This window comes from Schistocerca serialis, chromosome 3, assembly GCF_023864345.2.
Source record: "Schistocerca serialis cubense isolate TAMUIC-IGC-003099 chromosome 3, iqSchSeri2.2, whole genome shotgun sequence".
NCBI classification, from domain to species: domain Eukaryota; kingdom Metazoa; phylum Arthropoda; class Insecta; order Orthoptera; family Acrididae; genus Schistocerca; species Schistocerca serialis.
In genome coordinates, this window is record NC_064640.1 from 1,002,239,220 (window position 1) to 1,002,261,765 (window position 22,546).

At 42.2% G+C, this 22,546-nt stretch overlaps 1 protein-coding gene across 2 annotated transcripts in view; it reads left to right on the plus strand.

The window, feature by feature from the left end:
- Nucleotides 1-22,546, plus strand: part of LOC126471449 (ecdysone 20-monooxygenase) — a 173,935-nt gene that overhangs the window by 54,073 nt on the left and 97,316 nt on the right. For both annotated transcript variants that reach the window (XM_050099635.1, XM_050099637.1), the window contains exon 2: nucleotides 1,546-1,705. In XM_050099635.1, the coding sequence (XP_049955592.1) occupies nucleotides 1,552-1,705 (154 nt within the window). In that variant the 5' untranslated portion in view covers nucleotides 1,546-1,551. The remainder of the gene's footprint in view (nucleotides 1-1,545; nucleotides 1,706-22,546) is intronic.

Consider the following 22,546-nt stretch of genomic DNA (forward strand, 5'->3'; position numbering starts at 1 on the left):
GAGTCAACAAGTCGCTGGCAACACCCTAAAAAAGATTTAGCCATTGTCCCTCCATAGCCGACCATAACTGCGAAAGGGTTGTTGGTGAAGGATTTTGTGCACAAACTAACCTCTCGATTATGTCCCACTTCGTGCAACCGAGGTGGCCAAATCATTCGCTCGAATTGTCCAGAATATTCTTCAAACCGATCGCGAACAGTTGTGCCTCGGCGAAATGGCGCATTGTCATCTGTTGTGTTCTGCCCACTCGTCTACGACAGGGTGCCTAGGTAGCTGTTTCCTCGGATCGCTAAACAACCATTCAAGCATATCGTATTAATGGAGTTTATTATAGTAAGTTAAATTGACAATACTTAACTTTGTGTATTCACAAATGTGTGCCGCAAGCAGATGGGGACATGCAAATAATCAATGTCCCTCGGTATATACAATTTCATTGCAAGCAATGTCTTGGTGTCGTCCTAGAGAGGGGTTCGTCAGTGTACTATTGGCTGACGTCGTCTCATAGCCCTCTCTGGTCTTCCGTTCTCGATCGTCGTACCGGCGCATGTCGTTACGCCAAAACACCATCCATAAAAATTCCATCATTGTTTGGGAACATGAAGTCCATTAATGACTGCAGTTGGTATGCACGTAGCCGAACATAATCATTTACAGTCGATGAATGGTTCAGTTGGACCAAAGGACCCTGTCAATTCTATGTAAACACAGCCCACACCATTACGGAGACACCATCAGCTTGTGCAGTGCTTGTTTACAACTTGGGTCCGTGGGGGCAGTGCTACACTCGAAACCTAACATCAGCTCTTACCATCTGAAATCTAGACTCAGATGACCAGGCCACGGTTTTCCAGTCGTCTGTGGCACAACCGACACGGTCACGAGCCCAAGAAATGCGCTGCAGGCGATGTTGTGCTGTTAGCAAAGGCACTCGCGTCGGTCGTCTGCTGTCATAGCCCATTATGGCCCAATTTCGCTACTGTATCCTGACGGATTTGTTCGTCGTACGTTCCGCTGTTTTCTCACGTAGAGGTGCTTGTCTCTTTGCACTGACAACTCTACCAAACACCGCTGCTCTCGGTTGTTAAGTGAAGGCTTCGGCCACTACGTTGTCCGTGGTAATGCCTGAAATCTGGTCTTCTCGACACGTCCTTGACGCTGTGGATCTCGGAATACTAAATTCGCTAATGGTTTCCGAAATGGAATGTTCCATGCTTCTAGCTCCACCTGCCGTGCCGCGTTCAAAGTCAGTTAATTCCCGTTGTGCGGCCATAATCACGTCAGAAACCTTTTCACATGAGTCACCTGAGTACAAATGCAAGCTCAGCCAATATACTACCCTTTTATACCTTATATACGCGATACTAAAGCCATCTGTCTGTGTGCACGTCGCTATGCCATGACCTTTGTGATCTCGGTGTCTGTTTATTGGCTAATATGGGTTTCATGTGCAGCTCATCGTGCTTAGAAGACTTCCTTTAACAAATATTTTCATTGAGGTAAGCAGAAAATTGGTGAGCTTATGACAGGGCTGATGTGTTGCAGAGGAGGATGCTGGGGGCGCTGTCTGCTGTGGTGAGCGCGGGCTCGGAGGCGCTGGAGCGGCTGGCGTTTCTGCTGGCGGCGCTTTTCCTCGCCGTCGAGTTCCTGCCCGCCGCCTTCAAGAGCCTCGTGCATAGGGCAAAGCCCTTCCCGCGCGTCCTACGTAAGTCACCTCACGCAGTTACAACTTTCATTTCCTTCACAACTTAACCAAAAAAGTACTTTTTTTTCAAGATCGGGCGGAAAAACCGCTGCCCAAACAACCTATTTTCCACAGTATTTCGTTCTAAAATGGAGATATACATTTCCAGTGGTAATGATGCGAAAATCAGCTGCCTACTTACTACTGGACTCGTTTCGTATTTGAAATATTAAAAAATGTACAACCGCTCGCTCGATGAAAGATCCGTACCCAAAGACTGGAAAGTTGCATAGGTCACACTAATATTCAAGAAAGGTAGTAGGAGTAAACCACTGAATTACAGACCCGTATGATTAACGTCGATATGCAGCAGGATTTTGTAACAGATATTGTATTCGAACATTACGAATTATCTCGAAGAGAAAGGTCTATTGACACACAGTCAACACAGATTTAGAAAACATCGTTCATGTGAAACGCAACTACCTCTTTACTCACATGAAGTGTTGAGTGCTATTGACGAGGGATATCAAATTGATTCCATATTCCTAGATTTCCAAAAGACTTTTCACACTGTATCACACAAGCGGCTTGTAGTGAAATTCAGTGCTAATGGAATATCGTCCCAGTTATGTGACTAGATTCGTGATTTCCTGTCAGAAAGGTCATAGTTCGTAAATGACGGAAAGTCATCGAGCGAAACAGAAGTGATTTCTGGTGTTTCCCGAGGTAGCGTTACAGGCCGTCTGCTGTTCCTTATCTATATAAACGATTTAGGAAACAATCTGAGCAGCCTTCTTAGGTTGTTTGCAGACGATGCTGCCTTTATCGTGTAGTAAAATCATCAGAAGATCAAAACAAATTGCAAACCGATTTAGAAATGATATCTGAATGGTGCGGAAATTGGCAATTTACCCTAAATAACGAGAAGTGTGAGGTAATCCACATGAGTGCTAAAAGGACTCCGTTAAACTTCGGTACACGACAAGTCAGTCTAATCTAAAGGTCGTAAATTCGACTAAATACCTACGATTTACAATTACGAATAGTTTAAATTGGAAAGAACACGTAGGAGATGTTGTGGGGAAGACAAACCAAAGACTGCGTTTTATTGGCAGAACACTTAGAAAATATAACAGATCTACTAAGGAGACCGCCTACACTACGCTTGTCCACCTCTTTTGGAGTACTCCTGTGCGGTCTGGGATCCTTACCAGATAGGATTAACGGAGTACATCGAGAAAGTTCAACGAAGAGCAGCACGTTTTGTATTATCACGAAATAGGGGAGAGAGTCTCACGGATTTGGGATGGACATCATTAAAACAAAGGCGTTTCCCGTTGCGGCGGAATCGTGTCACGAAATTTCAGTCACCAACTTTCTCCTCCGAATGTGAAAATAATTTGTTGACTCCGACGTACATAGGGAGAAACAATTATCATAATAAAATAAGGGAACCCAGAGCTCGCACGGAAAGATATAGATGTTCGTTTTTTCTGCGCGCTGTTCGAGAATGGAACAGTAGAGAATTATTGTGAAGGTGGTTTGATGAACCCTCTGACAGGCATTTAAGTGTGATTTGCAGAGTATCTATGTAGTTTTAGATGTAGAGCTAACGAGAGAAGAAGGGGAGTGCCATAACCCAATCTCCCAGAACTTCGCTCAGTGGAAGACGAGTTAAAATAAGAGAACACATGTGTCGGCTTATCCGTAGGTACTCGACCGTTTCTGACACCCAAATCTTCAGATGGCAGACACTCAGATCGGTACCAAATGCAGATATAGTTTGCGCTTTATGCTGCCGTGTAGGAGAACGTCCATAAAAAATAAGTAAAAAGTACCACATGACCTACGGAGCACAAGTAAAGCTCAGTTGTGAGCATCTGCTGTGTGGGGTTCACGTGGAGAAGTCGGTAGAGCGTTAATTCGTCTTACGAAGGGTACCAGGTTTGATCATTGGTACTGCTAGCTTTTGTGCTGTAGTACTTGTGAAAGTATTATAAGGCACAACATGCTCCTGACATGTAAAAGGATTGTTCGGAGTTTATAGCAACTTTCTATTGGCAATCCACTTTCGCTTCGATATTTTGAAAGTAGCATACTAATAGGGTACATTTTTAGTTTCACAGAATAAACGCAAAGAATCGGAACAGAAGAATAAAGAAACAATTGCATCACACGTGCGGAAGTATTAATATTAATACATCTACATCATACTCAGCAAGCCAGTGAGAGTACTTTTTGTACCACTATCTTTTATGTTTTAAAGCATTTATTTCAATCATTAAGACATTCAGCACATTATTAGACACTCAGCACACGAACGTTTTTCAGTTAACATTCGCTAAGTCGAGCTTCACAAACACGACATCTAAATCCCACACACTCACTTCACACTGCTAGTGTGTGTTATGATTCTCGTCGTCTGTTATTATGATAACAGGTGGCCAATGCTACATAGAAACATATATTGCAGGTTTGGCAGTGAAGTCAGTAAGGAGCTGGCTGCATAGTCCGTATCTGCAACGACTGAAATAATTAGTAGTAGTTGGAAAAAAATTATATATATTGTACTTAACTTGTGTTACAGGCTTCTTCATATGTTGCATACATATAATTACAAACAGATATCTAGAGAGGCATTACTTATGCCGTACTTGACTAAGCGCCTTGTTAGAGGTTGCTTCCCATCAGCCAAAGGCTATGCTACATTCCTAGTTGACGTCCGGAGCAAGAGTGGACGAGAGCTCGCTATATACTTGTCACAAGCCGCGGAGTGGCGCTAGTCGCGACTCGCGGGTCCAGTGATATCTATTGCGGAACGCGGTCGATATCTGCGATCCCTAACAAGTGTGGTATCGAACGTTGATACCACACTGTGATAACTTACTGACTAAAATCTCAGCTACAATCTGTTAACTTTAAACACATATTGCATGACGTTAAGAACTGGAAACATTCGTGGAGTATGCCTACAATTTCTGGAAACATTCGTGGAGTATGCCTACAATTTCTAACTATAAACGAAAAAGCATTTGTCAAGTAGTCTTCACACATACACTTCTTCAGTTCCAACAAAACACATTTCCAATCACAGTACGCACATACAGCAAATTTCTCTGAAGTAATATTTATATTCAGAATACACTCTTTAAGTGAATCTGTGAACACTCATGTGAAATACAAATGAATTATGTTTTTTTTCCCTTATATAATTAAACATACAAAAGGAAGGTTTAGTAGGCAGGAGAAAACTTTTTCCTCAAAATTACATACTTTCAGCATGAGGTAATAAACAGTAAACAATAAATAATAACAATAACGACAATGAAATGAATAGTAATTGACTGCTAGATAGCAGCACCATCGTACATCTATAAACTCCGAACGGTCCTTTTACATGTCAGGAGTATGTTATCTCATACAACAATTTCACATATACTACAGTTCAAAAATTGGCATGACCAGTGCTCGAAACCAGTACCCTTGGTACGATGAACTAAAGCTCTACTGACTTTACTACTTCTTTTTTTTTTTTCGACAAGGATAGGTTTCGAAACACGCGTGCAGAGCACATTGGATTAGCAGTCCACTATTTTTTTGCTAGTGTTGAAAAAAAAGAAAAGTTAAAGAAAAGTATGAGCGGAACTCGATCAAGCGATCCACTGATTACGTAGCTTGCACGCTAACCATATTTTTTTAAGTTAAATTCTTCTATCTTAAATTGAAACTAAATAAATCTTCTTTTCGTAACAAACAGTCAAATATCCGTAAAACAGAATAAATCAAACACTTATTGGAAAAGTTGTTCCAATTTTTTTTCCCATATTGTGGCTTCTGGCAAAATTAGTTTTCCTGGGGCACCTTGAGTTAGCTTAGCAACAACAGAAATTTTTATATCAACTTAATTAAAATAACGCAAACTTCGTAGCGACTCTCTTAACTGTTGTGCGCAAACTAAAATTTACCACGTCTTTATGGTAAAGTGTGAAGTAAGGAATTTTGAAACAAACCTTTGGATATCGGACTCTTTGGACGATTATGGTGCTCTTCCATTATTTACTGTATATACTCATCTATACTCGCATATTTAGTCATAATTGCAAAACATGAGAACTGGCCGATAATCCAAGTGTAGCTATTGTTCTTTGTTTCAGGAAAGAAATGCCAGTCTGGTTGAAGTACTTCTTTAAGTTTTGTAGCAGATTCAGTAGTCCTAGTAATTGTGGCGAGCTTTTTTCTAACCCAGTTCCATATATGGAATTGGTCTCGGTAGATTAGCATGTTTGCACAACGTGTCTACAGTAAGACAATGATTGCAGTAAGGACTTTGGTTCAATTTAATCTTGTGCAGTTTTTCACCTGTGGGGACCTTCTCATTTACAATGTCATACCATGTGGACGCTATTTTGGAGTGGAGGATGGAATTATTAATATTTTTCTAGATGTTTTTCCAGTTGACCGCTGGATATTTCGCTTCCACGGGGTTTGGCTTATGTTGTCTCGCGAGGTGACAATACGTCCTTCTGGTGTTAAGCTGCTGTGTATTATCTCGAATATTGCTCATTTCCAGATAGTAAGTCCGGACGTAGTCGAGTTGACCGCTGATGCGACCAATATCGACTGGAGCTTTTCTGCTCGTTGGGGCTAACCTACTGAATAACGTTTGTGTGATTGTCGGATGGGGTATCTGCAGTATTTTGCGGATACGGTCCATATATACTGCAGTACATTGTTTCTGGATGTCTCACGCCAAAACCATCACCGGGGCGGGTTAGTACTTTAAAGCTATTTCCGCCCCAGATGAGCCAATACGCTGCAGCTAAAATCTTGTGTGCTGTATCCTTGGGTACTGGTAACACTGCTGCTATGTGATACATTTTGCTTAGGGCGTAGCTGTTAATCAATAGAGCTCTCTGTGCCCTATTTAACGTTCTAATTTTAAGTTCATAGAGAGTAGCGCTGAATGTATTGAGTTTATGGTCCCAGTTGTTCACTGTCATCTCTCGTGGATTGGACATTAAAATCATACATAAGTGGTTCGTCTCCTCTGTCCTTTGTAGCCATGTAATTTGAATATTCTCCTTACTGGGTCCGACAGATAAAATCTTCGATTTATGTTCATTGAGCTTGGATCCAGAAGAAGCGACGTAGGCATGGATTATTTGTTGAACAATTTCAATTTCGGCTTTCGTGGTAACTATTACGCTGATATCGTCAGCATAAGCGTGACACACAGGTTTTGTACTCAACGTCTTTAGACCTTGTAACCTTTGGTGTAGGTTTAACAGTAATAGTTCTACAGCCATTGTGTGTTACAGTGTCATAGAAAACGGGCAGCCTTGTCTCACAGACTGCTTAATATGGACTGGTGAACTTAGCTGGCCATTAATTTTGACTCCAGAGGAAGTTTCGACTATACATTGGCGTATCATATGAATAAAATGAGCACTGAACCCCATCCGTTGCATTACGGTTAGTAGAAAGTGGTGGTTGATGCGGTCAAATGCCTTATCAAAATCTAAAAACGTGAGACCAACGTTGCCTTTACACAGCCACGATAAATTTATAATATCCCTACATACACATAATGTATTTGACACATATCTCCCTGGAACAGTACTCATTTGATAAGGGCCAATTACCTTCGGCAGTACAGACTTCATTCTACTATTTATGAGTCGGGCGAAGATTTTGTAGTCGGATTTGAGTAGAGTTTATGGTCGAAAATCCTTCAACGTAGAACTCCGTGCTTTTTTGGTATCAGGACAATCAGTCCTTCCAAAAACTGAGGTGGCATCTGCACGTCTCCCAATAATTCAATGCATATTTCGGTGAACTCCGGTCCTATGACGTTCCAAAAGCAAGCATAAAATTCTGTGGGTAGGCCATCTAAACCACCTGATTTCTTTGTAGGCTAATCTTTGATTATGACACATATTTCTTCATCGGTAGCGTTGGCTACAAGGTGGGTCAGATTGACCGTGGGTAGAATGTAGGATAAAAGTGGCTCACTTGACATCGAATCAGTTGCCGACTCGGCGAAAAAATGGGAATAATATTGCATCACGAAATTTTTGTTACGACTTGTTGATTGTATTAGTGCCCTTATTCATCGTTGAGAGTATGGAGTAACTTTCGTTTACCCCTCTTGGCTTTCCGGATCATGTGGTATACGGATGTATTCTCCTGTACCAGTTTAGTCCTAGAACGCGCACGAACTTTTTTCCCATCTAGAGATTGTCGTACCAACGCTGTGATTCTTACTTTATGCGTTTTATTCTACAGCTGTTTGCTATTAATCCCATGGGGTCGTCATATAGTTCGCTGAGTCATACGAAGTGATACTCCAAGGTGCGTTTCCGCTAGTATGCTTTCATGCTGACATGTCGTACGGTGCATTTTTTTTTTATCTGCTGTTCTGCAGACTGCAGCCACTACATGATCCGTGTTGAATATTTGTATGGCGTCCGAAGGTTTCTGCGTCCTCCAAAAGCGACACGTTTAGCTACCATACGCCCCTTCCCAGGAATGTTTCTTGTTTAGTGTGCTACGTAGTTATATGAAATGCGCAGTAATCAAAGAAGTTAATGGGTCAAATTTCACAGTCAATTACATTATGGATAAAGCCTTTCGTTACATACAGCCTGTCTAGCCTTCTTGCCGAATTACTGGAGACGTATCCTCTGGTGTGCGGACGTAGATAGCACCAAGTGTCTATTATATCTAGTCCATCAGTTAACAACAACAGAGCCTCGCAAAAGTTGAAATTCGGGACTTGATCTTCTTGACGCAATACGTAGTTAAAAATCACCACCCAGAAACATGTGCAATCGTGAATCCGTTATTAATGGCACAATTTGATTCCGGAACAGGTTGCTCCTTGCTCGTTTCCCGCGGGATCCGAAGGGAGCATATACGTTAACAAGAAGTGGATAATATATTTTTGCAGTTATTCCTCGTCCAGATTCAAACATAGCTTGTGCTTCACGTGGTATGCCGTGTTTGAACAATATCCCCGTTCCGCACTCATTGCCTACGTTCAAGATTGCCTCATATCCGTACATACCCGCTATTTTCGTCGTAACTACCTCTTATATCATCGCTATGTCAATGTCGGCGGGGTATGAGTAGTTCCTTAGAGATTGTAACTTCACCTCGGAAACATCACTGGAGCTCCACACGAGAGACACTCCGCCCAAGATATGTTTTTCCTGTATTCTGTAGGTCATGCCGTACTTAATACTTACCGTTTACGCACGTTCTCCTGTACGACAGGACGTAGCACAAACTACATCGGTGTTTTGGTTGATACTCTATCGATATACAACATTTGGTACCGATCTCACTGTCCGATACCTGGGGGGTTGTGTGTGAGAAAGTAACTATTGAAATTTTCAACGTAATTTAGATCCTTTTAGTGCGCGATAATCTCAGATAAAATGATGGCGCACTGGCCAGCCTCCCGGTTTCTGACTCAGGTGCATCGCGTTCGAAACCAGATTAATTCTTTTATTTATATTAATTGTAAAATTACAACTGGATATCGCAATAAGTGCTATACATTTATTATAAAACACATGTTTGTATGGTATTTTCAGCGGTTATAATTTAAGTTCTCATATTCTTATAATTCATTCTTATATTAGTTCTAATATTAAGTCTTCTGGTTTAGTGTTATATTTATTCTTCCGGAAGATTTGGTGCAGACCCTTGGATTATACCGATCGTAGAAACATCCGAAACATAGAATTTCCGCACACCACGAGTATCTCGCGAAGTCAGGTTTGCCACAGCGGCATTTCTTCGTATGAATCCTACTCGAGAAGGAAACGTCATTAACATTGCTGAAGATTTCACGCGCTGGCAATAATGCCGCTTAAAACTACACGTAACGGGTCACTTTACCGAAAACTGATGCCTGCAATCGATTATGAACCAATATACACAACAAGAACTTCACCGAAAACAGTTTCAAATAATCTTCTCATTCATCTATTGTTTTCCTTTTTTAAATTCATTCACCAGGAATACAACGTCATTTCAATACATACCTGTATTGGAAAACATTTGTGTAGTATTCTTTTACGAGCATGGGTAGAAAAAATAATAATAATCAGGTTTTGAAGTCAAGGCACAAAAGTGCAAAGCAGCGACGCTAGCGACTGTGCCACAACATCGGTTGAACTATTTACTCGCTAAAACGCACGTAAAGTACCTCGAAAAAGTTTGACTGTCGTTTTCTCTGAAGCGCTCGAGTACCTGCCGATAAGGTGAACACGTATTCGCTTATTTTGATCGCTCTTCCAATGAGCGAAATTTCTCAGAAATCGGATTATGGCACCTGCCGTGTTCTTCTCGTAAGCTTTGCACTATTTTAAGCCACACGTGACAGTGTGATTGTACGTGTGAGCGCGAGTAAGTGAAGTTTATAGTGTCTTTCGTCTCCATGTAATATTTTATATATTTCAGCCACATTCGTTTCTACCTGTTTTAGCCAGGACACTGCTAACCTCATCGTTGAAGACCCACAAACCACACACACACACACACACACACACACACACACACACACACACACACACACACAAAATAACTAAGACACTACAAACAGTCGGGTTTTCAGATCTCAACACTGCAAGCAGTAGCTGCCGGACAAATACACAGCGCCATATGTATTTCACTCTGAAATATTTAGCCAGTTGTAAAATGTAACTTTTCACGGCCGGCTGTCAAACTAGTTAAAATACTCCAGGCTATTATACTGTCCAACCCGCTCGGAGGTATGACGTCACGTGTTTTGAAAACTCGAACACATGTCGCCTGCTTTTACTATCATCCCACGGTGGAAGCCTGGGACACCTCTTTTTCAGAACCGGAATCCCGAGTAAAATAATTCAGGAACGTTTTATTAAATGTAGATTATTTCACTCCACTTCCTCATCACAAAAACCTAATTCCAATGCACTATTCCAACAAACCTGTGAGGTATTTGGTTCAGTTATTTGTAATTAATTTTTGAAAAGCATGTTGTCAGAGGTCAAATACAAAATACAGGGGAAATCTGCACCACAAAAGTAATAAATGCTGCCGGAGGGTGAATATAAAGCAGGGCCTACTATTTCCATTTTATTTCGTGAAAATATCTAGCATTCTGTTTGTAACTGACTTGTCAGCTTGCAAGCTGCCTCCGTGAATCTGGGTCAAAGCTGAAAATTTGTTATGCATTGAACACCCCGCCTCCATCTTCCTCTCCCTCTCTGACGTGTCAACCATTTTATTCACTCTGGTAAACTACTGTTTACTTCAGCACATATTTTAATAACAGTTCGTGAGTCGTTTATAAACTAATTATTACTTACTAAAATATTTATGTCTTTCTTTAGATCCGTAGAGGTTAAAGCTCCGCTTCAGTCCGGAACCGCGCGACTGCTACGGTCGCAGGTTCGAATCCTGCCTCGGGCATGGATGTGTGTGACGTCCTTAGGTTAGTTAGGTTGAAGTAGTTCTAAGTTCTAGGGGACTGATGACCTCAGATGTTAAGTCCCATAGTGCTCAGAGCCATTTGAACCATTTGTTAAAGTTCAGGCGACACTGAGATCATCAAACACGGGGCACAAGCTCTATTGGACATCACGTTAGCTAGAAGAGAATCTCGATTAAAGTACTCTCGACCATAGCTCACTTTCCTCAGCCAAGAATCTTACAGGTCTTGTGAGTGCCTCACCGGTAGCCTTTTTCTTGTCCCTCTTTTGTGCTGATTCTTCCTTTACATTCTATATGTTCCAGTCACCTCTCTCTCAGACATTCATCTAGTTCTCCCGTCCCGAGTCATTGCAGGGTCACTGACCATCTGTTCCTGCGCCCAATGCTGCGCTTATTCTCTCCCCTTTCTCATCCTCGCTGTTAGTTTTGTACGTATCATCCTGATTCCTCTTATCTACTGTCCATTATAGTTCTTTTTTCTTTTCCTTTTACAAACAGTATGTCTTCTATATACTTCCTTTACATAATAGTGCTTTACTAAACATTCCGTAAAGCTCTTGTGAGGCAATTCAGAACTATACCTGTAACTGCTGCTTTAATGAATCTGGAGTATGACGATACATTCTCGCACTCAGCAACGTTTGCCTTTAGACTGAATCTTAGGGATATAGATTGCTTCCATGCTTCTTTCTGTGGAGTAATTTTGCCTACATTGTCACTCCAGCGCTTTTGTGAAGGATGCAGTAGAGTCGGGAAGATGCTTTCTCAGACTCCAGTGCATACACGTACTCTTTCTTGGAATTCTGCCAGTAGCTTTTGCCTCGAATAGCAGTATTTAGACTCAGTCTTCCTCCCTCGAGACAGCAGTGCATTACGTGACGTTATTGTGTGGGCTTCATGTTTTCTTGCTCGGAACTGGAACAGTTGTCCTTTCGACTATCTGGAATAGCTATCAGGGATACCGCAAAATTGTGAATTCCCAGGAATGTCGGGAAGGTTTTGTTAACATTTCCTTTTCCCGGCATACCTCTTGCTTTCTCCCTGGAATGATTATCCCAATAATCTGTAGACAATTTCTGCGGTTGCCTTCGCCTACCTTCTGCTTTACATAACCATTCCACGACATACGCTTTCGCTGATTGCTATTCAGCTCGTGCCTCATTGGCAGTACTCAGAAACAGTACCACATTTTATGACTGTTGGTGCATCATATTTCTGGTGTGCATACATTTGAGATCAACTACTAAATATTGTGCAAAAGAGTTGGTCGTTCGTAGCTTTTATTTTAAGCTGATGGTCGTTAAGTCGACAGTATCTGTATATCTTTGTCACCTGTAAAGTTACTCCTAGTTTCCCGTCGTTGATGTTCGAAGAACGTTTTATGCGTCTCTGGCCAATACTTCCCATCGAGGACGACATATTTGACCGTCATCAGGAGAAACCTATTCACTGACGACGTCAAATTCCGTAAAGTTTTGGAAAACTGGGAAATGCGTTCCAACTTTAATCGCTATTTACGGTCCTAAATGATATTATTCGAAGGAAGGGAAGGAAGATAGGGTTTAAGTCCCGTCGACATCGAGGTCATTAGGGACGGTCCACAAGGATGGGGAAGGATATCGACTGTGCCCTTTCAAAGAAACCATCCCGGCATTTTGCCTGGAGCGACTTAGGGAAATCACGGAATGCCCAAATCAGGATGGCATGACGCGTGTTTGAACAGTCATCCTCCCAAATGCGAGTCCAAATATGATTCTAAAAAGTGCAGACGCTCTAATAACATCGACAACTCTGAATTAGGTTATAGTTGCTTAACATTGAGCTGAAAATGAGTCAGAATAGTAATTTGTGCCATCTACGTGTCATTGATACAAGCATGTATCACTCTGCAATTGCCGTGTGTTCCTTCTTATAAAAAGGAGTGACTTGCATCCCAGGGGAAAGTTCTTTACTCCAGCGGTCCACTGGAAATAAGTTGAAGGCAGCCCAGGCGTTTTATAGATTATAATGGGAATTCCATCAGCTACCTAAAGTCTGCTTCTTCGTAGTGGATTCGGTTGATCCCACTCTTTCTGTTTTGCCTTTGTTTAACGAGTAAGCTGAGTAAAGGATTTGGACAGTGTTTCCTGGAGTGCAAAAAAGAGTTCTTATCGTCGATTACTTTCCTAAGGATACAGTAAAATAAATAGCAAACATTGTGTATGTTTTATAGACCAATTGTATCATTGATCTTACACACACCCGACAAACTAAGACTGTACGGTTAATTGGTATGATATTTCGTAATTCTTTCCTAAATAGTGTTTCTCCTTCTATTGTACTTCATGTTTCATGAATGTCATCTTTTCCAATGGTATTAGTCTGCTTTTATTTTGCAAATGTAAACTACCTTCGCTTGAGCATGTCTGTAGTTCAACCTGTCATCGCAGTTTAGTTATGAAACTAATTCTCCATTACTTCGTGTGTTTTGTAGAGACTAATACTGCTAAGACCCTGTGTAATTTTGAAACAAAACAGCGATTTTTTGTGGTTTCCCCTCTTGAAGTGAAAGTCTGAAACCGTTAACATACTTACGTGGTGAAAAATTTCCATATCACTGACGTTTTGAAATTATTCAGTTATAGGAAACCTAACACGTTCCTGCGAAAGTATGACAAATTAATTTTCATTTCTTTAGATAAAACTAAAAAAGTGCGCTATTAATCGGAGCAGGAGTAAGTATAGTGCTGAGAATCAAATATAATCTAAATATAGTTTCATATAGAGTAATATGTCGTTTATTCTTTAGTTAAAATGTATACTCGTCAGTAGCGTTAGCATCTAATAATGGGTGTCATCTTAATTATTAATCATGTAACGCATTCCATTACACCACGAGACAGTTCGTAGAGGTTTGGTATCCAGCCGAGGACACTGACACACAGTCTTGCGATCGGAGCCGACTTTCCGCACATGTTGTCCAATAATGAAGATTAAAATTTCTTATCACCAGCATTCAAGCCGGCCATTCTCAACAAATGTCTGCGTTCGCGTTTTTGTTATATTTCGCGGAAACATGAAGTTACCATGCTATGATGAGGACAACACTTTTTTCTAACTGTAGTTGTTTCTTTCATTACCAAAAGATTAATGCACTTGAATTACAGGGTATATTGAAAATAACAAATGCGCTGAATGCGACAGAAGAGAAATATTGCTTGACGTGGAACAGAGGTGATAGTGATACAATCATAATTTATTATTGTTCTTTATGCTGATACGCAGTAACGTAAGTTACGTGTCAGTTTGATTTGAGAATAGTTTTGCATGTACTTTTTTTACAATAGACGTCTTTTATGAGTATCGTTCACACTCTTAAACTGGAAAAACCTGTTGCCAAAAACTTCTTTGTCTTGAACCGCTCGTGGCCAACAGAAATTCAGTCTGGGTTAATGAAGTTTCATAGGGAGTCTGCTTCTTGATTTCTAACCTTTAAGAAGTCTGCAGGCCGTTATAGCCGAGTGGTTCTAGGCGCTTCAGTCTGGAACCGCACGACCGCTACGGTCACAGGTTCGAATCCTGCCTCGGGTATGGATGTGTGTGATGTCCTTAGGTTAGTTAGGTTTAAGTAGTTCTAAGTTCCAGGGGACTGATGACCTCAGCTGTTAAGTCCCATAGTGCCCAGAGCCATTTGAACCATTTGAACCAGTGACCACTCTGTCTGGATGACGCAGTAGTCGACGCATCTGCCTCGCAAGAAGGAGACCCGGGTTGAAAACCCAGTCCGGCACAAATTTTCAGTTTTCCCGATTGATTTAAATCCTTTGTAATTCCTTTGTGTCTTAGAAGTAAAATAATTTGTTAGAAGCCGCTGAGAGAAAAATATGAAGTCGATTTCATCTATCACGAACGTTCTTTAGATAGAGTTTTCCGGCGTGCAAAAAGGAGTTCTTATCGTCTATTACTTCACTAAGGATAAAGAAAAATAAATGGCAAACAATGTGTATGCCTTATAGACCAATTAGATAAAATGAAAATAGGATGAGGAGAGGCCCGGAAAAAATCGTCTTTCATTATAATAATCCTGATCGCAAACCAGCTTTCTTACACGCAAAGTCGTCATCAACGCTCTTGTGATTAAATGCAAATACATATTTCAGAAGAAGTTAGGTCTCTGTAGAGCACAGAATTTCCGGAAATTTAGAGCAGCTGTGAAATAGAGTGGTCATATGGAGTGAGCTGGAACATAAATGTATACCTAGGGGAACGTCTCCCTCTCGAAAGCGAGAGCCTCGGAGTAGCGAGGACAGGTCGCTAAACACTGGAAACTCATCACTCTGGGCCTGGAAGGCCGGCGAGCTGCAGCAAAGGGCTGTCTGGGGTGCAGCACACCTGCGGGACCGGCGCATCGCAATTCTGTAGGGTGCGGGGGTGGGGGAGGAGGAGTGGGGCGGCCCACGCAACGCGCCGGCTCGTGCCGCGCCGCAGCTGGCCGCGAAACACAGCTGCCGCCAGCCACAGCTGCCGGCCGCCGGCCGCCGGCCGCGTGGCGAATTACAACCAACAGGGGATGATTTTCATTATAGCGTCCAATGTCAGCTGGCGGTGGTTCCCGAATATCGCCTTACACGGCCGAGACTCGGGCGCCTGCTGTTTTCGTCAGGTGATGCAAAAGAACGACGGGATGGCCCGACACCTGCCGCTCCACTGCGGTCAATAACCGAGCTCTCTGACGTCCCCGTAGCGACTCCTGTCCCGTGACTATATTGTGGCACCGGTGGAAGCCAAACATAAATTTCTAGATGTCGGCCACACATTCCTCGTGCTACCGAAACATTCCTTTCGTCCGTGCCTCGGAGTTTCCACGGCGTCCCGCGGAATCAGACTAGCGGACGCGGTGTGAATCCACGTACTTGGCGACGTGCGCCGAGCGACACCTGTCACGCGATATACTGCTCAGTGAATTTTATTAGAAACGCTTATTGGTGGTTCCGGAGTAGTACTCTGCTCTAAACGAGGCTCGACAGCCTCGCTTTGCCCAGCAAGGCAAATTTAAATTTTTCACAACTCCAAAGTCATACTTACACTGAGGCTAAAAAAATCGTGGGATGCGTACTAATAATGTGTCGGACCTCCTTTTGCCCGACACGGTGCAGCAACTCGACGTGGCATGGACTCAACAAGTCCTTTGAAGTCCTCTGCAGAAATATTGAGCCGCATGTCTCTACAGCAGTCCGTAACTTCTGAAGTGTTACTGGTGCAAGATGTTGTGCACGAACTGACCCATCGATTATGTCCCATAAAAGATCGATGGGTTTCATCCCAGGCGATCTGGATGGCCAGATAATTTCTCGGATTGTCCAGAACGTTCTTCAAATCAGTTGTGCCTCAGTAACAATTCCATAATTGTTTGGGATCATGAAGTTCACAAATGGTTGCAGATCGTCTCCAAGTAGTCGAACATAAGCATTTTCAATCAGTGATCGCTTCAGATGGATCAGAGGAGCCTGTCCATTCCATCACACCGTTATGGAGCCATCATCAACTTGACAACTTGGATCCATGGCTTCGTGGGGTCTATGCCACGCCCGAACCATACCATTATCTCTTACCGACAGAAATCCGGACTCATTTGACCAGGTCACAGTTTTTCAGTCGTCTAGGGTCCAACCGACGAGCCCAGGTGAGGCGCTGCAGGCGATGTCGTGCTGTTAGCAAATACACTCGTGTCGGTTGTCTGCCGCCATAGTCAATTAACGCCAAATTTCGCCTCACTGCCATAACGTATATGATCACCGTACGTCCCACACTGATTTATTTCACGCGGTTTCTTCATGTCTTTTAGCACTGACAACTCCACGCAAACGTCGCTGCTCTCGGTCGTTAATTGAAGGCTGTCGGCCAGTGTGTTGCCCGTTGTGAGAGGTATTGCCTGAAATTTGGTATCCTCGACACACTCTTGACACTCTGGATTTCAGAATATTGTATTCCCTAACGATTTCCCATGCATCTAGCTCCAACTACCATACTGCTTTAAAAGTCTGTTAACTCCCCCCGTGCGGTCATAATCACGTCGGAAACCTTTTCATATGAATCACCTGAGTACAAATGACAGGTTCGACAATGCTCTACCCTTTTGTAACTTTTGTACGCGATGCTAACGCCATCTGTGTATGTGCATATCGCTATCCCATGACTTATGTCACCTCAGTGTAAAAGACCTGTATTTAACCATTTACAGGAATGATACCGAGATCTGAAACTGGACTTCAGCATGTTCACCGCTAAAAGTGCAATACACAGCCTCAAACTGACTGTTAGCAACTCCCGACGGTAATCACAACTACAAAAGAGGAATACAGTTCACAGTCAGCAGGGAAACAGTCACATAAAAGCATCACTCTCTACTGTCCAAGGAAACAAATATATCTTATTGGCTTCTACTAAACCTCGCCAAGTCCGTCTCGTTCACTAAAACGCTATAGTCCAGCTGGCTGTTTGCGCCATGATGCAGTACAAGTTTCTGCCTACCCAGCACATACGCGTACACGTAAATGCAACATTTGTCTGCAACGCCGGAAAGGTCAACACGAAATTCTCACCCTCGCAGAGGAACGCACTTTTGGAATTCCTCACTTTTCCGCACTGCAAGAAATAACTCGGGTGATCATGAAGGATCAGCCTCTCCTGACTTCTGAAATACACTAGTTGAACACCACCTTTGCCCAGAGGGCACACGAGGGGTGCCGTCCAACTCCTCGGATTCGGGACTTCCAAATCGTTGTTGTGGTCTTCAGTGCAGAGACTGGTTTGATGCAGCTCTCCTTGCTACCCTATTCTGTGCAAGCTTTTTCATCTCCCAGTACTTAACTGCAACCTACATCCTTCTGAATCTGCTTAGTGTATTCATCTCTTAGTCTCCCTCTACGATTTTTACCCTCTGCGCTGCCCTCCAATGCTAAATTTGTGATCCCTTGATGCCTCAGAACATGTCCTACTAACCGGTCCCTTCTTTTTGTCAAGTTGCGCCACAAACTCCTCCTCTCCTCAATTCTATTCAATACTTCATTATTAGTTATGTGATCTACCCATCTAATCTTCAGCATTCTTCTGTAGCACCACATTTCGAAAGCTTCTATTCTCTTCTTGTCCAAACTATTTATCGTCCATGTTTCACTTCCATACATGGCTACACTCCATACAAATACTTTCAGAAACGACTTCCTGACACTTAAATCTATACTCGATCTTAACAAATTTCTCTTCTTTACAAACACTTTCCTTGCCATTGCCAGTCTACATTTTATATCTTCTCTACTTCGGCCATCATCATTTATTTTTCTCCCCAAATAGCAAAACTCCTTTACTACTTTAAGTGTCTCATTTCCTAATCTAATTCCCTCAGCATCACCCGACTTAATTCGACTACACTCCATTATCCTCGTTTTGCTTTTGTTGATGTTCATCTTATATCCTCCTTTCAAGACACTGTCCATTCCATTCAACTGCTCTTCCAAGTCCTTTACTGTCTCTGATAGAATTACAATGTCATCGGCGAACCTCAAACTTTTTATTTCTCCTCCATGGATTTTAATACCTACTCCGAACTTTTCTTTTGTTTCCTTTACTGCTTGCTCAATATACAGATTGAATAACATCGGGGAGAGGCTACAACCCTGTCTCACTCCCTTCCCAACCACTGCTTCTCTTTCATGTCCCTCAACTCTTATAACTGCCATCTGGTTTCTGTACAAATTGTAAATAGCCTTTCGCTCCCTGTATTTTACCCCTGCCACCTTCAGAATTCGAAAGAGAATATTCCTGTCAACATTGTCACAAGCTTTCTCTAAGTCTACAAATGCTAGAAACGTAGGTTTGCCTTTCCTTAATCTTTCTTCTAAGATATGTCGTAAGGTCAGTATTGCCTCACGTGTTCCAACATTTCTACGGAATCCAAACTGATCTTCCCCGAATTCGGCTTCTAACAGTTTTTCCATTCGTCTGTAAAGAATTCGTGTTAGTATTTTGCAGCTGTGACTTATTAAACTGATAGTTCGGTAATTTTCATATCTGTCAACACCTGCTTTCTTTGGGATTGGAATTATTATATTCTTCTTGAAGTCTGAGGGTATTTTGCCTGTCTCATACATCTTGCTCACCAGATGGTAGAGTTTTCTCAGGACTGGCTCTCCCAAGGCCGTCAGTAGTTCTAATAGAATGTTGTCTACTCCCGGGGCCTTGTTTCGACTCAGGTCTCTCAGTGCTCTGTCAAACTCTTCACGCAGTATCGTAGCTCCCAAACCACTGCTCGAAATTATTAAACATTTTGGCCTTTAATCCAGTCAGCACCAGGTTTAGACGGTAGGCATTTACAATGGCTATCGTCTGCTCCTACTTAAAGCACTTACGGGGCTGCTTCTTGCGAGGACTGACAAGTTTCTTTGCAGTGGACGCTGGGAACACGGGCCATACTGGGGCAATAATTCGACCTTGAGCCAGCCTCTTACGCCCAGATCACTACCCACTGAGGAGGAGCTGCGGAAAGCTCCAGGCTGAAGAAAGCCTCCCTCACCCAGAAAGCGAACTTGTCATAGACAATGCCCTCAGGAAACGCATACAGGAACGGTTGCGAAATGAGGCGTTGCAGTACGTCTTCCATCTTGACTTTGAATGACGAGCGGCGAATAAAAGAAATGCTGTCACTGCTTACTGTAGTCTATTAAGAAGCACCAAGTCGATCTAAAATATAGAAAGAGAACCATCCGAAAATATAGCCCGTGCGTCAGTCTCGCAAGGAAGGAAAGAAGATAGTGAGGTTTTACAGTATCGTCGACGTCATTACGGATGAAAACAAAGTCGAACTGGGAAAATGTGGAGAAGGAAATCGACCGCGTCCTTTCGAAAGAAATACCTCGACGTTTACCTAAATCGATGTGGGGAAACAAGTAAAAATCTAAATCTGGATTTCAGCACAGGAATCTGAACCACCTAATTCTCGAATGCGAGTCTGGTGTCTTTAAACACTGCATCACCTCGCATAGAAATTTCCAGAAATTACAGAAATGACTGCTCTAACTTTTTTTTCGACAAAAATTTTATAGCCCCTCGCAATCTGTTACTGTACTAAGCAGCCTAAAGTAAATCTGTTTTCATCCCGAAGGTTGCTTGGGGACATTGCAGATCTGAAGTAGGCATAAGCCTAGTGAAGATGGCATACTTCACTCCCACCTGTGGTCAAGCTCGTGTAGCCAGTTATACAGGAAACCTACAATTTAACGTGAAATCTGAATATCGTGTGGCCGAGCGGTTATAGACGCTTCAGTCTGGAACCGCGCGACCGCTACGGTCGCAGGTTCGAATCCTGCCTCGGGCATGGATGTGTGTGATGTCCTTAGGTTAGTTAGGTTTAAGCAGATCTAAGTTCTAGGGGACTGATGACCTCAGATGTTAAGTCCCATAGTGCTCAGAGCCATTAATTCTGGGGAAAGGAGCTATTATGCAGACGGAGAATGCATAAATCTGTGGACTCCAAATTCTCGATCCAGCTACAACCGGGTGACTGTTATACTTCTAGGTGTCCACCTACTAATAAATATCTGGATGATGCCACATCTAGAGTAAATAACAAATATGTGTGCGTCTGGAACTTTCTGGATAGCGTCTAGCTGGAAACCATTCTGCATTCAGTTCTGCTCCTCTAGATGCACTTTGGTGACACTCTTCACACGTTACTAAAATAAGTATCAAATAACTCTTCACTAATGAAAATCATTGTAGACGTAAAATTTCAGACCGATTCAAATTATGAAAACTCGAATATTCCCGAAATGTACATGATATGTGAAAGCTGCAACTTTAATTTGAATGTATAGACATGAAAGTTTATGGATGTTCAGTATCGTCTGATACGTCCGCCTATACCGAAATCATCCGCAAGAAAGAAGTTCAGTTTAACCAGCATCCGAAATAAAACGTCTCATTCGTCACTGAGTTCACCCCAATTGTGATACGCTGTTTCAGTTTATCCAATGTTGTTGATAGGTATGACACATAAACAGATCCTTTCACGAGCGCTCACAAGAAAATATTACAGGGTGGAATTTCAGGACACTTAGGTAGCCTGAAATAAAGTACTAAATCTGTGCCTCCTATGCGATCTATCCATCATTGAAGTAGACGCTCACTGATAAATTGTCAAACATCACGATGCCATTGGTTTGGACACTGTCCTGCTGGAAAATGAAATTCTGTAAATTTTCATTTATTAAAGAAAGGAGGCTGTTCTACAACATTCCAAGGTACTTTACACCAATAATCTTCTCTTTTTCTAAAAACGAAATATTCACTAAAGTTTGTTAACTCTCTGGTGCAAAACCCATACCCTTTCGAGGAGTCTATTTCATTGACAAGTGTTTTACGGCGATTTTGCAATCTCCAAATACGGAGTTCGTGTCTACAGCTTCTCAAGCGCAGGCAAATGTCACCTCTTATACGTTACACGTTATAGAAAATTGTCACCGTGTTGCATATTATGAAGTATGCATTCCCAAAAGCCTACCTTCTTTACCTTGTCGTTTACGCGAAAGAGCCCGTAAAACTTGCAGACGCTGTGATTCGGAGAGGAAGCTGTGCGTTTCGACGCATGTCACCCAAGTGTCTGCGCTAGTCTAAGTTTTCTGCTTGCTCTGCGAGTTTGCTACTTTGAACTGAATTCAAAACACTCTCTAATTCGACGTTATTTTCCGATACAGGTTGGAGGCCACGACTTTTGCCGTAAATAGCAGTTTTATCCAATTATTTGTTATTACATCGGCGAACGCGAACTATTCAGATGACGATGAAATGCACACTGCACCGTAGACACTGATTCAGTTTCGCTGGGCTCATGAATGCAAAATACCATGCTCGCACGTCAAGTTGCTATGCACTTGTAGTGCTAGAGCAGTTGCAACTGCATTACCATATTTGCGGCGTCATTTTAAAATCTTAGGATGTTTGCGTTCAAATCATAAGTAACTCGTGCAAATTCAGTATATCGTTGGAAATTATAATCACTTACTACTAAGTTTGTCATTTTTAATTAACCTGTATTCATATTTTAGCAGCGACTTGAGCACATCTGATCAAACCTACTCTTACTTTCAGTCAACTAATGATTCACAACATAGTTACTATCGAACATAACATTTCGAACGTTTCTTATCTTGGGAAAACATTTTGTGGTTGAGAATGGCATAAACTTCCTGATAGACAATGTGCAACCGGAAAACAAAAACTTTCATAAAGCGTTTATTAACGGTTCTGCCAGCAGTTGTAGTCTTTATGTTAGGAGACTAATTTGAAACCTTACAGGTTCATTTTCAAGCCTGGCCTACTGAGGCTGCACTGACAGTGCCT